The sequence below is a fragment of the Nicotiana tomentosiformis genome, chromosome 1 (genome assembly GCF_000390325.3).
Source record: "Nicotiana tomentosiformis chromosome 1, ASM39032v3, whole genome shotgun sequence".
NCBI classification, from domain to species: domain Eukaryota; kingdom Viridiplantae; phylum Streptophyta; class Magnoliopsida; order Solanales; family Solanaceae; genus Nicotiana; species Nicotiana tomentosiformis.
In genome coordinates, this window is record NC_090812.1 from 146,919,412 (window position 1) to 146,935,595 (window position 16,184).

The window sequence follows — 16,184 nt, forward strand, 5'->3', positions numbered from 1 at the left end:
GAGACTAGGAATTCTCCCAAAGCAATCATATTCAAGAAGCCATGGATAATATGGATATTCATATTTTGCCGATTAACCAATTTTTTATCTGTATTAAATACGGGTTGGGTCGGATAATTAGTTCATTTTTGCATTATTCGTTTTCGATTCGTCCCACATCCGATCCGACCCGTCCGTTTGCAACCCCTAGTCATACCTATCGTGTGGATATGGGCAGATGTAGAGTAGCGGCGCCGGGTTCATCTGAACCCATAACTTTAAGTGCTGAGCATAAATTAATGTGTAAAAATTTATTAAATGTGCAGCAAATAATAGATTGAACTCATAAATTTAAAAATATAATGAGTTCAATGCTAATATGCTTAAAAGTTTGAACCAATAAAATTTATATTTTGGATTCGCATTTGTGGCTGGAACACTCTGAGTAATACCATTGGTGGTAAAGGACTCGACTTAACTAAGGTTTCATTTCTAAACTTAATTTTAAGAGAGCGTAAACGGTTTATCGATGTTTTTCATTAATAAAAATTCACTTCTTGTTGCTTCCGCTGCACAATTTGACTAAGATTTTGAGACAGACCTTTATCTATAGGCATACAGCATAGTGGACGAATTCTAAATCTTTACTCCACTTAAATAGTTTGAGCAAACAATAAAAATAGGCAATGTAAAGCTAAACTTAGCATCCGTATTATGGAAAACCCCCCAATAATGCTTGAACAAAAGCAGATAGGTATAAAGTAAAGATTTATTACCAAGTTTCGGGTTGCTCTTAAAAAAAGTATATTGTGCTTAAACTTCACATTCTTTTATCAGGTTACTAAGAAGCTCCGCTAATCTATCTATACTATTAATTATACTCCCTCAGTTCTATGTTATTTTTACGCAACAGTAATGTGCTAAACATGAAACTGAGAATTTTAAATGGCATATGAGCTACATGTATTTATTAGTGGTAATGATAAATTAACGGGTTAATTTCACTGATGGTCATTGAACTATTTTTCAATTTCACTAAAGTCATATAACTATTTTTTATCACTTAAAAGTAACTAAACTTTATTATTGTCACTTAAAAGTCATTTTGCCTCAAACTCTACCATAAATATGACATGACATTAAATTTTATGATAAAAATCTAAAAATAAATGCCACATAAGCTAATATGAGTCATACTCATTTTAGATCCATTTATCCTTTAATGTGATTTGATCCATAATCCAAATGCGTTTCGATAAAAAAAATATTAATTCCACATTAGTTTAAAATGATTATCCTATGCTATAAAGTTTTGCCTTTTCTGTCACAGCACATTCATATTATTCTATACTAAAATAATCTATACTAGAAAATTCTTATTTTGTTTGTATGCCCCATCCGAGTCATTCATAATTATTCTATACTAAAATAATCTTTGCTAGAAAATTCTTATTTTGTTTGTATGCCTCATCTGAGTCATTTTAAAATACTATTGTATACAATAGTATTTTAGCTTCAGTAGAGTTATAAAATGACTCAGATGGGGCATACAAACAAGATAAAAATTTTCTAGCATAGATTATTTTAGTATAGAATAATTATGAATGTGCTGTGACAGAAAAGATAAAATTTTGTAGTATAGGATAATCATTTTAAATTAATGTGGATTTAATATTTTTTTTTATCGAAACTCATTTGGATTATGGATCAAATCACATTAAAGGATAAATGGATCTAAAATGGGTATGACCTATATTAGCTTATGTGGCATTTATTTTTGGATTTTTATCATAAAATTTAATGCCATGTCATATTTATGGTAGGGTTTTGAGGCAAAATGACTTTTAAGTGACAATGATAACGTTTAGTTATTTTTAAGTGACAAAAAATAGTTATATGACTTTAGTGAAATTGAAAGATAGTTCAATGACCATCAGTGAAATTAACCCATAAATTAACATAATGATTGAAAAGTGAGTTTGATAGAGAAATATCAAAAAGTCTAAGTTTTAAAAGGTTAATGAATTTAAATTCCTCAAAATTATATAAACAATATTATTAGTGGAGTTGTAGTGTCAAATATGTTATGAGTTCCAAAGAAAATTTCATATATATATGGCTAGTCACTTATTCTCCTAGTTTCCAAATGATCTTAACTCTTAAGAGGTCGTTTGGTCGGAAAATAAGTTATCTCGGAATTTTTATTCTACTTTTATAGGAATTAAAAAAATACTACAATCCCGGAATAACTCATTTCTAAATTAGTTATACTATAATTTTATCCCAACCAAACGTGGAATAAACTAATTTAAATTTTAATCAGAGATTAATTATACCTTATTTCTGGTACAAAACGAGTCCCAAGTTCTTTACTAAACATCCAACAAATCAATCATCTCATGGTCAGTGTGATTAATAGGAATGACTCTGTAAAAGGTGACGTGTATACTGCAACTAATAGAAAACACGTGTATTACACTTTTCATATATTCCAAAGCTTCCATTCTCGGATTTTCATTACTTTCGCTCTAAGTTTTTGACCGGTGAGTTCCTCAATCTTCTTCTACGCTTTTCTATGTTCGTTCACTCTTTCAAATAATTAGGTTATTTATGGCCTGAGGTATCCTTTTTTAATGGCATCACGTATTTGTCATCTCAAAGTAATATTCTCCCCTTCTTCCGTTGGTTCAATTTCATGTTTAGTGTTTAACTACAAGTTTTGTATACAAAAATGTAGCAGATTTTAAATTGAATTTAAGATCAAGTTTAGTTCCTCAATATGTCTCAATGAGCTTGGGACAAGTCTAATTTCTGAAACTTAAATTGATTTATGTGAATTTTCTCTTACTCCATATATAGTCCTTATGTAAATTCCTCTGCATGATGGCCTGTTGTGCTGGCTTTCCTTTTCTAGCTTCTGCAATGGTTTGTTTATTTGGTATAGAGCCTGAAAATGAGGTTGTGTTAGCATTATGCTTAGCAATGCACCCAAGCTGTTTGTTAATATGCTTAAAACAATTGAAATTTTCTACTGTGTTTTTTCTCAACAAAAAAAAGAACGAAGTATTAAGTTGTGTTTCTTTTACAAATATATAAAGTTAAATAATTTCAATGTATTAATGTGAAATAAAATAAAGTTCCTTTTATTCAATTCAATAGAAAGAGGGGCAACTCACAAGGGATGGCCAGTGTGCACGATTATAGTTCTTTTAATTCTAAGACCTTGATATTTCAGAGATTCATACAACATAGTAAAGATATCTAGCCAACCCATTTAGTTTTTTTTTCTTTTTTGGGGGAGGGGGGAGGGGGGACGAGAGGAAAAAATATATAAGAAAAGAAGTTCTATATAATAAAAAGAGATTGCAAACTGAACTTTGGTGAACAGGAGGAGGATACATCAATAGTTAAACTACCCTGCAACTTGCTTAAAGGTAAAACAAAAGCAAATAGGACAACAACAATGTACCCAGTAATATCCCACACTGTGGGGTTTGGGGAGGGTCGTGTGTACGCAGACCTTACCCCTACCTTGTGAGGATAGAGAGGTTGTTTCCAATAGACCCTCGACTCAGGAAAGCATAAGCACCACATTAATGAAAATATAGACAAGAAGGGGCAGTACCAAAAAGCCATATAAAAACAGAATAAAAAAACAAGAAGACAGTAAGGTGATCAACAATAAAAGAAAATAACGGTTAGTCATAAAAACCTACTACCAACAGAAAGCGAGACTGCGTGCTAATACTACTGTTAAAAACACTCTAGACTACCTACTCTACTACTCTAATCCTCGACCTCCATATCTTTCTATCAAGGGTCATGTCCTCGGTCAGCTGAATCTGCGCCATGTCTTGCCTAATCACCTCTCCCCACCTCTTCTTTGGCCTACCTCTACCTCTTCGTAGACCCTCAAATGTCAACCTCTCACACCTTCTCACTGATGCGTCTGTGCTCCTCCTCCTCCTCCTCCTCCTCCTCCTCACATGATCAAACCACCTAAGTCGCGCTTCCTGCATCTTGTCCTCAATAGGGGCCACACCCACCTTGTCGCGAATAACCTTATTTCTGATCCTATCTAACCTGGTGTGCCCGCAAATCCATCTCAACATCCTCATCTCTGCTACTTTCATCTTCTGTACATGAGCGATCTTGACTGGCCAACACTCATCCCCATACAATATCGTTGGTCTGACCACCACTCTGTAGAACTTACCCTTAAGTTTCGGTGGCACCTTCTTGTCACACAAAATACCAGAAGTGAGTTTCCATTTCTTCCATCCCGCCCCAATACGATGTGTGACGTCTTCTTCAATCTCCCCATCCCCCTGAATAATAGGCCCAAGGTACTTAAAACTCTCTCTCCTAGGTATGACCTGCGAGTCCAGCCTCACCTCCCCTTCCCCTCCTTGAGTATCGCCACTGAACTTACACTTCAAGTATTCTGTCTTAGTCCTGCTTAACTTGAAACTTTTAAATTCCACGGTCTTCCTCCATACCTCTAATTGCGCGTTCACACTGTCTCGCGTCTCGTCAATAAGTACAATATCATCTGCAAATAGCATGCACCACGACACCTTCCCTTGGATGTGGCGCGTTAGTACGTCCATCACCAAAGCAAGCAAAAAAGGGCTGAGTGCCGACCACTGATGCAACCCCATCATAACCGGAAAATAGTTTGAGTCCCTACCTACCATCCTCACTCGGGTCTTTACTCCATCATACATGTCCTTAATCAACCTAACGTAGGCAATAGGTACACCTCTAGCCTCCAAACATATCCACAAAACCTCCATCGGAACTTTATCGTACGCCTTTTCTAAGTCGATGAACACCATATGCAAGTCCTTTTTTCTCTCCCTATACTGCTCCATCAATCTCCTAACAAGGTGGATGGCTTCTGTAGTCGAACGCCCCGACATAAACCCAAACTGGTTCTCGTAAATAGACACACTCCTGCTCACCCTTAGCTCTACCACTCTCTCCCAGACTTTCATAGTATGGCTAAGCAGTTTGATACACCGATAGTTATTGCAATTTTGGATATCACCCTTGTTCTTGTATACAGGAACCATCGTGCTCCACCTCCACTCTCCGGGCATCTTCTTCATTATAAAAATGACATTAAATAACCTAGTGAGCCACTCCAAGCCTGCCTTGCCCGCACTCTTCCAAAACTCCACTGGGATTTCATCCGGCCCGGTCTCTTTGCCCCTGCTCATCTTATGCATAGCCCCCTCAACTTTATCAACTCTAATCCGCCTACAATACCCAAAGTCACAACGACTCCCCGAGAGTTCCAAATCACCCAATACAATGCTCATGTCCCCCTACTCATTCAAAAGACTATGGAAGTAGGTCCGCCATCTACAACGGATAAGCCCCTCATCAAACAAAACTCTACCTTCTTCGTCCTTGATGCACTTCACTTCGTCCAAGTCCCACGTTTTCCTTTCTCATGCCTTGGCTAACCTGAACAACCTCTTATCCCCACCTCGGCCCTCGAGTTCCTCATACAAACGACTAAAAGTTGCAGTCTTGGCCGCCGTAACTGCTAGCTTTGCCTCTTTCTTAGCCAACTTATAATGCTCCTTATTCGCCCTCTTCTCCTCCTCGTCTACACTTTCCACTAGCTTCAGATACACTGCTTTCTTGGTTTCCACTTTTCCTTGCACCTCTCCATTTCACCACCAGTCTCCCTTATAACCACCAGAGTAACCCTTTGAGACCCCTAATACCTCTTTCACGGCTTCCCTAATGCACTGCGCAGTCACCGGCTTGACCCCCAACTCCTACACTTTAGCTTCCGTCTAGGCTCCCCAATTGATCCTATGTTGGCTATACATCGTCCTCTTCCTCCTCTTCCTCATGATCTCATGGTCCATGACCAGGAGCCTATGAAGGGTTGAGAGGTTCTCACTCGAGATGACCTTGCAATCCGTGCAAAGACCTCTATCAGACTTCTTGCAGAGTAAATAATCAATCTGAGTCTCGCCCACCGAACTCCGGAAGGTGACCAAGTGCTCCCTCTTCTTCGGGAAACTCGAGTTTGCTATCACCAAATCAAATGCTCTAGCAAAGTCTAGTAGATACGTTCCTCCTCCGTTTCTATCTCCAAAACCAAAGCCACCATGCACATCATCATATCCTCTAGACGTCGTTCCAATGTAGCCGTTGAAATCGCCTCCTATGAAAAGCTTCTCGGTATGCGGGATACCACGCACCATCTCATCCAAATCCTCCCAGAAATGCCTCTTGACTTCCTCATCCAAGCCTGCTTGGGGTGCGTACGCACTGATTATGTTCAAAGTAAAACCTCCAACAACTGGCTTAATAACCATCAGCCTGTCATTCACCCTCCTAATCTCCACCACTAGTTCACAGAGGTCCTTATCAGCTAAGATACCTACCCCGTTCCTTCCCCCACCCTCCCAGAATAGCAAAGTTTGAAACTGCCCACATCCCGCGCCTTATCTCCTACCCACCTAGTCTCCTGTACACAAGCTATATTAATCTTTCTTTTCTCGAGAATCTTCGCTAACTCTACAGATTTTTCAGTAAAAGTTCCTATGTTCCAAGACCCCACTCTCAGCCTATTAGATCCCTTATCCCTTTTACCCTCCTTACCCCCTCCCTCGCGCTGACACCCCCGAGGACAAGACCTTACTCTACCATCGTTCACCAAATTCACTATAATCTAGGAGTCACTACGCAAGCAGTTTCCCCAAAACAAGCGACAAAAATAAAATGAACTACCGAAATATAATATACCACTAAATGTCGCAAAACAGGTGAAGAAGTAAAATAAAGGAACTAACGAGGACTATAATCTACAACTAAAAGTCAGAAAAACAGGTGAATAAATAAAACAAAGGAACTAAAGGAACTATAATCTACAACTAAAGGATAGAAAAAGCAAATAGGACAAACCTAAAAAATATATCATGTAGACTTCTAATGTGAGAATCCCTCTGTCACGACCCAAAATCCATCTAGTCGTGATGGCACCTAACCTAACCCATCAAATAAACCAATTAACAACTATCCAATTTAAATGAGATTTATTAGGAAAAAAATGATAATAAAACTGCTTTATACAAGAATTCCCAAGGGCTGGTAGTACAAAACTACAAATCATGAGCTTCTAAGATTTAGAGTTTACAAAACTAGTATGAATAAATACATCATCTGTCCGAATATACATACACAGATTTTTATAAGTGTAGGGCTACCATGAACAAGAGGCAGCTGTAACTGGAACGCTGGTACATCTTCAAATCCAGCTCTCGCCGTGCACAACAACATCAACATCCAACATCTGCACGCAAGGTGTAGAAGTGTAGTATGAAGACAACCGACCCCGTATACTCAATAAGTAACAATCATAACCTTAGGTTGAAAGTAGTGATGAGCTGGAATAAAGGTCGGAGTCCAACACCAATAGATAACAACATTTCATAACAACACAATAAAAGTGATAAAAGAGTAACTCAGAGATATAGTGCTCAGCTCGTTCACAGTTCCGGAAAATAGGCATGCTTTTCAAGTATGTCAGTGAAAACCCAAATCTTTTACCGAAATCACCAAAATATGAGTACGTTTGTAAAACTGTGATTTTTCCCAAAACTTTCAACAGGTAAATGTTTCATTTTCAAATAGCATGAGGAAAATACATCCTTATGCCTACATGTCAATGAGTATGTGAACTCATGGATGACGCAATATCATACAACATGAGTAAAATGCATCTCTATGTCTGTATGTCAAGTGTGCATGTCGAATGTAATGCAACTCAGTGATAAAACAATATGCATACTCTCAAAGTATCAATTCACCCAGTCCTCCCAGTAACTCAGTCCTCACAGTCCCTTAGTCTCCACAGTCACTCAGTCCTCCCAATCACTCGGCACTCGCACTCAGTAGGTACCTGCGCTCACTAGGGTGTGTACAGACTCCGGAGTGGCTCCTTCAGCCAAGCGCTATAAGAAGCCAATCATGGCATAAATCAATAAAATATGTTGCGGCGTGCATCCTAATCCCATCAATACCCTCACAATCAGGCCCTCGGGCCCACTCAGTCATCAATCTCTCCAGTCTCTCGGGCTCACAATGTCATAAAAATCAGCCCAACGTGATGATGTGATGTATCAATAAATGGTAACATAGACTGAGATATGATATGCAAATGAATGCATATGACTGATTATGTAATTGCAATGTAAGCAAATAACTCAACAGCAGAAATGACCTCAGTGGATCCTAACAGGATAAGCATATAGCCTAGACATGGTTTCTAATATAGATCACAACCCAATTGCTCTAATTTCATGGATACAAATAAGATTAGATAACTACACAGTACCACAGAAATAACCGAGTCACAATCCACACAGTGCATGCCCACATGCCTATCACCTAGCATGTGCGTCACCTCAACACCAAACACATATCACATATATTCAGGGCTTCATTCCCTCAGCATCAAGTGTTACTTACCTCGAACAAGCCAAATCCAATACCGAGCAAGCCAAGCGATGCTCCAAAAATGCCATCCCGCGCGTACCTACCTTTAAATGGCTCGAAACTAGCAAAAAGCAACTCAAATACATCAAATAATGCCAAAGGAAACAAACCCAATCGATAAAGGTCGAATCTTTAATCAAAATTCCAAAATAACCCAAAACTTTAACCTGGGCCCGCGCCTCGGAACTCGACGAAATTATAAAATCTGAAAACCCATTCAATTACGAGTCCAACCATACTAATTTCACAAAAATACGACTTCGAATCAAAGTTCAAAACTCAAAAACTCACTCCATGGAACTTTAGGCTAAAATCCCCAATTTTCTCTTTAAAACTCATAATCCAATAACCAAAAATGAAGATAAAATCACGAAATATAATCAAAATCGAGTGTAGAACACTTACCTCAATCCTTGTGATGAAATTTACTTCAAAAATTGTCTCAATCCGAGTCCCACATCTCAAAATATGATAAAAGACCCCAAAACCTCGATATATAGTTCTGCCCAGGCGTGTTCGCTTCTGCGAACAATTTAGCCGCTTCTACGACCTGAAGCCTGCTTCTGCGGAATCAACTGGAGAAATGGTTCTTCGCACCTACGGAAAGTCATCCGCTCCTGCGACATCGCAAGTGCGATATCAAACACGCATCTGCGCAGACGTCCGCTCCTGCGCCCCATCAATCGCTTCTGCGATAACGCAGATGCGGCCCAAAACTTTGCATATGCGATGCTTCCAAATATAGCCCTTTCCACTCCTGCAACCACTCTACCGCTTTTGCAGCTCCGCACCTGCGCCCATAGCTCCGCAGGTGTGGTCACACCAAAATCCCTGCCAAACCAGCCTTAACCAAATAGTTCCAAAATGATTTGAACCTCTTCCGAAACTCACCGAGCCCTTTGGGACCCCGTCTGAATATACCAATAAGTACCGTAACATAATACGGACTTACTTGAGGCTTCAAATTACACATAAAAACATCGAAACGATGTATCACACCTCGAATCGAACTTAATGAACCTTGAACTTTTCAACTTCCAAAACTCATTTCGAAACATATCAAATCAACCCGGAATGAACTCAAAATTTTCATACAAGTCCCAAATGACATAACGAAGCTATTTCAATTCTCGGAACCACAATCCGAATCCGATATCCTCAAAGTCAACTTCCGGTCAAACTTATGAACTTTCCAAACTTTCAAATTTTCAACTTTCGCCAATTAGTGCCGAATCCTTCTAGAAATATCCAATTGCAAATTCGGGCATATGTCCGAGTCCAAAATCATCATCCGGACCTAACGGAGCCCTCAAAACTTTGTTCCGGGGTCAAATTCACAAAAGTCAAACTTGGTCAACTCTTCCAACTTAAAGCTTAAACCATGAAATTCATTCTTCCAAATCGATTCTGAATAACCTGAAAACCAAAACGGACGATTCGCATAAGTCATAATACATCATACGGAGCTACTTATGCCCTCAAACTACCGAGCTAAGTGCAAATGCTCGAAACGATCAGTCGGATCGTTACACCCTCTTGACCGATGAAGGGTTTAACAACCTTTCACATATATACTCAAAAGTTCATAATTTAACTATTAGGGTATTTACCCAACCTAAATTGCAAGATTCCTAAAATTCACCCCCGGGCCCATGTGCCCGGATTCCGTTAATTTTCGAAGATAATAGTTACCCATAACCTCACGAACTCAAATATATAATTTTCACCCAATTCCATAATCATTTTCATTGTTAAATCCCATTTTTTATTTATCAAAAACCTAGGTTTTCAACTAAACCCATCATTTCTACACTTTATGAGCTAAGAATCTATCCAAAATACATGTATTAAACTCATCTTATATAGAAATTACTTACCTCAAAGTGCTAGGTGATAACCCCTAATCAAAGAGCTCCAAAATCTCCCAAGAGATGAAAGAAATGAGCCAAACTAGCCTAAGTCTCGATATAAATGCACTTCACTGCCTCCCAACATTTTTTGCACCTGCGGAAGCTTCGCCGCTTCTGCGGGAAAATCCCCGCTACTACGGAACACGTGCGAACCAACACTGATCGCACCTGCGGAAAAACTCCGCACCTGCGAGCCCGCTCTTGCGGCTCATCTCGCGCACGTGCGCCCTACGCCATGCTGCCTCCCTCCGCACCAGTGACTCCTGTATCGTAGAAGCGAGTCCGCTTCTGCGGACTCTAGCCAGCCCACTCCTCAGTCGCTTCTACACATGATGGCTCGCATCTGCGGCCAAAATCTCACAGGGGCGGATGCACCAGAACTGGTGCACCAACAGCCCTTCATGCAAATTTCGAGTCCAATTCTAATCTGTTTTCGCATCCGAGGCCCCCGGAACCCCATCCAATAGCACTCACACATCCAACCACATAATACGGACCCGCTCGTACGATCAAAACACCAAAATAACATCTATAAATACGAATCGGACACCAAAACACATGAATCAAATTATGATACTCAAAAACTTCTAGAAACACTTCTGCGCGTCCGATTCCTATCAAATCAACTCGGAATGGCGCCAAAGTTTTCGTGCAAGTCACAAATCACCATACCGAGCTATTCCCAGGCTCGGAATCCCAAACAAACTTCGATAACACCAAATCCTACTTCAAACCAAATTTAAAGAACTTGAAAACCTTCAATGCGCCAACTTTTAATATTAAGCGCCGAAGTGCTCACGGGTCATCCGAAACCCGATCCGGACATACGCCCAAGTCTAAAATCATCATATAAACCTATTGGGACCGTCAAATCCCTGTTCCGAGGTCGTTTACTCAAAACGTTGACTCAAAACGTTGACTCAAGTCAAACATAACCATTTTAAGCCAATATTAAGGAACTAAGTATTCCGATTTCAGCCTGAATCCTTCCAAACCCGAACTAATCATCCCCGCAAATCATAAAACAGTAAAAGATCATACATGGAGTCTTATTTAGGGGAACGAGGATCTAGAAAGCAAAACGACCGGTCGGATCATTACATTCTCCACCTCTTAAACAAATTTTCGTCCTCGAACGGGTCTAGAATCGTATCTGGAGTGCCGAATAAGTGTGGATATCTGCTCCGCATGTCCTTATCGGTCTCCCAAGTAGCCCCCTCGACTGGTTGACCCCTTTATAGAACTTTTATAGCAGAAATTGTTTTGGACCTCAACTGGCGAACCTGCTTGTCAACATTGGCAATTGGCTCATCCTCATAACTGTCATGGGCTGCTTTCCATCATCGACCCATGACCCCTTGGACGCGCCCCGTGGCGTCCCGGCAAGCCTCCCAACGCGTAGCGCCACGGTCGGCCCCGTGGTCTCGGCAGTGCCAAGTGACAAGCGAGCATGCGCCTCTGTCGCCCCACCAATAATCAGTGCCAGCGCCCAGCGGCTGGCAAATGCCATCAGTGCCGCACGCACCGACAATGCCGCGCGCACAAACCATCATGTTGCCAACTGCGCCGCACGCACAGACAGTTCCCCGCACGAAGACCCAATGCCAAGCACCAGCGCCCCGGCGCTGGCAGATCTAAATAGTGCCGCGCGCGCCCACAGCAATGCGCGCGCAGACCCTGATGCTCAAGACAAAGTTGCTGCCATCGGACTTGCTTCCATAGAAGACTAAGTCCTTTTCATTGTAATTATAGAGTAGTTTTACTTCATTCATTTTCAGTGTGCTTCTACAGCTTTCTTAGGTCAACTCATGTAACTTTGGTTTATTTTTTTTAAGCATTATTAAGGGGGACCAAAGCATTCAAACATTCAAGCATTCAAACAATTCTCTGTACTGGTGTCTCTCCCCCCCGACACCGCATTGCATCTTGTAATAGCTTTCATCATCATCAATACAATCATCAGCTTTCATCATCAATTGCTCATTTTCCGCTGCTCAATTGCTCATGACATTGGTTTTCCCATACGGCATTGACAATCTAGTCTAGCGTACGGCGAGGACCTCAGTTGGCGCATAGCAACCGCACTGACATCGGTTGCTTAGCCTTACGTCGCCCTTCCAAGGAACTTCAGGAAGGCGCCGCGTAACAGTTGGTATCAGAGCCTAGGCTCCACATCGGACGAGGGAATTCATTGCCATCATCATCTAGCTGAACCGTGCTGTAATCTAACACATGCGACCTGTCGGCATGATACTTTCGGAGCATAGACACATGGAAAACCGGATGAACTCCCGATAAACTGTTAGGCAAAGCAAGATCATAAGAAACCTCCCCAACTCGTCTCAACACCTCAAATGGACCTATAAACCTTGGGCTCAACTTGCCCTTCTTCCCGAACCTCATGATTCCCTTTATCGGTGAGACTTTCAAGAGAACCTTCTCGCCCACCATAAATGATAAATCACGCGCCTTTTGATCCGCGTAACTCTTCTATCTGGACTGTGCTGTGCGAAGTTGCTCCTGAATCAACTCCACCTTCTCCAAGGCATCCTTCACCAAATCAGTACCATATAGCCTAGCCTCGCCAGGCTCGAACCATCCGATGGGCGAACGACATCGCTGACCATACAAAGCCTCAAATGGAGCCATCTCAATGCTGGACTGATAACTGTTGTTATAAACAAACTCGGCCAAAGGCAAGAATCGATCCTACTGCCCTCCAAAGTCAATCACACATGCTCTGAGCATATCCTCCAAGATCTGAACCGTCTGCTTTGACTGCCCGTTAAAAGGCTGTGCTGAGCTCTACCCGAGTCCCCAACTCACTATGTACTGCCCTCCAGAAATGGGAAGTAAACTGAGGGCCTCTATCTGATATGATAGAAACAGGCACACCATGCAACCGAACAATCTCCTGAATGTAAATCTGGGCCAATCTCTCTGAAGAATACATAGTCACAACCGGAATGAAGTGTGCTGACTTGGTCAACCTGTCGACAATGACCCAAACTACATCAAACTTCCTCAAGGTCCGTGGCAACCCAACTACGAAGTCCATAGTGATGCACTCCCATTTCCACTCAGGTATAACCATCTGCTAGAGTAGGCCACCCGGCCTCTAATTCTCATACTTAACCTGCTGGAAATTTAGGCACCTTGCTACATACTCAACTATGTCCTCCTTCATCCGCCGCCACCAATAATGCTGCCTCATGTCGCGATGCATCTTCGTAGCACCTGGATGAATAGAATACCGAGAACTATGCCTCGTCTAGAATCTTTTCCCTCAATCCATCAACATTAGGAACACATAGACGACCTTAGAGTCGCAAAACACCATCCTCACCGATAGTAACCTCTTTGGCACCACCCAGTAGTACCGTCTCTCTTAGAATCAACAAGTGCGAATCATCGTACTGACGAGCCTTAATCTGCTCCAATAATGAAGACTTTGCGACGACGCATGCAAGAACTCGGTTGGGCTCTGAGATATCCAACCTCACAAGTCTGTTAGCCAAAAATTGAATGTCTAAAGCTATTGGCCTCTCCTCTGCCGAAATGAATGCCAAACTACCCATACTCTCCGCTTTTCTGCTCAAGACATCTGCAACCATATTCGCCTTGACCGGATGATAAAGGATGGTAATATCATAATCTTTTAGTAACTCAAGCCACCTGCACTGCCTCAAATTGAGATCCCTCTGCTTGAACAAATGTTGAAAGATGCGATGATCGGTGTAAACCTCACAGGATACCCCATAAAGATAATGCCTCCAGATTTTGAGAGCATGAACTATCACGGCCAACTCCAAATCGTGTACGGGGTAATTCTTCTCGTAGGTATTCATCTGGTGTGAAACATATGCAATAACTCGCTCCTCCTGCATCAATACACAACCCAAGCCAACGTGTTAAGCGTCGCAATACACAGTATACACCCCTGAACTGGAAGGCAACACTAATACCGGTGTTGTAGTCAATGCGGTCTTGAGCTTCTGAAAGCTCGCCTCGCAATCATCGGACCATCGGAGCGGAGCACCTTTCTGGGTCAATCTAGTCAAAGGTGCTGCAATAGATGAGAAGCCCTCCACAAACCGGCGATAATAACCTTCTAACCCTAAGAAGCTTCTGATCTTGGTCGCTGTGGTAGGATGAGGCCAACTCTGAACTGCCTCGATATTCCTGGGATCTACCTTAATACCCTCGCCTGATACAACATGCCCAAGAATGCCACAGAATCCAACCAGAACTCACACTTGGAGAACTTAGCATATAGCTTCTGTTCCCGCAAGGTCTGAAGCACCACTCTCAATGCTGCTCGTGCTCCTCCATGCTACGCGAGTAGATTAATATGTCATTAATGAAGACAATGACAAACGAGTCAATATATGGCCTGAAAACTCGGTTTATCAAATCCATAAACGTCGCTGGGGCATTAGTCAAGCCGAAAGACATCACTAGAAACTCATAATGGCCATGTGTAGTCCGGAAAGCCGTCTTCGGAACATCTGAATCACGAATCTTCAGCTGATGATACCCGATCTCAAGTAGATCTTAGAGAACACCCTGGCACCCTACAACTGGTCAAACAAATCATTAATACGTGGCAACAGATAACTTTGTTCAACTGGAAGTAATCGATGCACATCCGCATAGTCCCATCTTTCTTCTTCACGAACAACACCGGTGTACCCCAAGGAGACATACTCGGTCTGACGAACCCCTTTTTGTAGAAACTCCTCAAGCTGTTCTTTCAACTCCTTCAACTCTTTTGGAGCCATGCGGTACGGTGGAATAGAGATAGGCTGGTTACCTGGAGCCAAATCAATACAGAAATCAATATCACGATCTGGTGGCATGCTTGGAAGATCAGAAGGAAACATATCAAAGAACTTCCGGACCACAGGAACTAAATCAATTGCCAGAGTCTCTGTAGTAGGATCCCGAACATAAGCTAGATAAGCCAAACAACCCTTCTCGACCATGTGTCGAGCCTTCAGAAAAGAGATAACCCGACTAGATGCACTGACAGACGAACCCTTCCACTCCAATCTAGGCAACTTTAGCATTGCCAAGGTAACAGTCTTGGCATGGAAATCAAGGACGGAATAATATGGAGACAACCAGTTCAGGCCCACGATGACCTCAAAGTTGGTCATATCAAGAAATAGAAGATTTTCTCTAGTCTCATAACCACAGAAAGTCACGATATAGGACCGATAGATCCGATCCACAACAACAGAATTGCCCACTAGCGTGGACACATATACAGGAGCACCCAAGGACTCGTGAGGAACACCCAAAAAATGAGCAAAAAGAGATGAAATATATGAATATGTAGACCCTGGATGAAATAGTACCGAAGCATCCCTACCGCAGACATAAATAATACATGTGATCACGGCATCTGAGGCTACTACATCTGGTTTGGCTGGAAAGGCATAGAAACCTAGCTGGAGTGCCACCTGACTTGCCTCCACCTCTAGGACGGCCCCTACCCACCTGCCCTCCGCCTCTGGGTGACCGGACGGCTGGTGCGGCAGTTGGTGCTATAATCATAGGCTTATGTCCCTACTGTACTGCCTTGCCCCGAAGTCTGGGGCTGAATCTCTTCATGTGGCCAGGATCCCCGCACTTGAAACAACCCCTCAAAACGGTGGACTTCTGACATGAAGTCCGACACTAATGGCCTAAATACCCACTAGAAGAACCCTGAATAGTTGGCTGGCTGTAGGAGCTCTCTGGAATAGTGCTGAAATAGGACCACACTGG

At 41.9% G+C, this 16,184-nt stretch overlaps 1 protein-coding gene across 1 annotated transcript; it reads right to left on the bottom strand.

Moving 5' to 3' along the window:
- Window positions 1-5,789: 5,789 nt before the first annotated feature.
- On the bottom strand, window positions 5,790-15,397 carry LOC138891486 (uncharacterized). The gene is made up of 2 exons (XM_070174812.1): window positions 15,226-15,397; window positions 5,790-6,352 (listed from the first exon to the last, which is right to left on the bottom strand). Exons 1-2 carry the CDS (start codon window positions 15,395-15,397, stop codon window positions 5,790-5,792), a joined length of 735 nt encoding a protein of 244 aa, XP_070030913.1.
- Window positions 15,398-16,184: the final 787 nt, after the last annotated feature.

Bases quoted from the DNA above. Each gene is read 5' to 3' on its own strand.
- LOC138891486 (XM_070174812.1), bottom strand. From the start codon at position 15,397: ATGGTCGAGAAGGGTTGTTTGGCTTATCTAGCTTATGTTCGGGATCCT. The intron at 6,353-15,225 runs GTAACCAGCCTA...TCTGTGAACTAG, and splicing joins CTGTATTGATTTGGCTCCAG to TGGTGGAGATTAGGAGGGTG.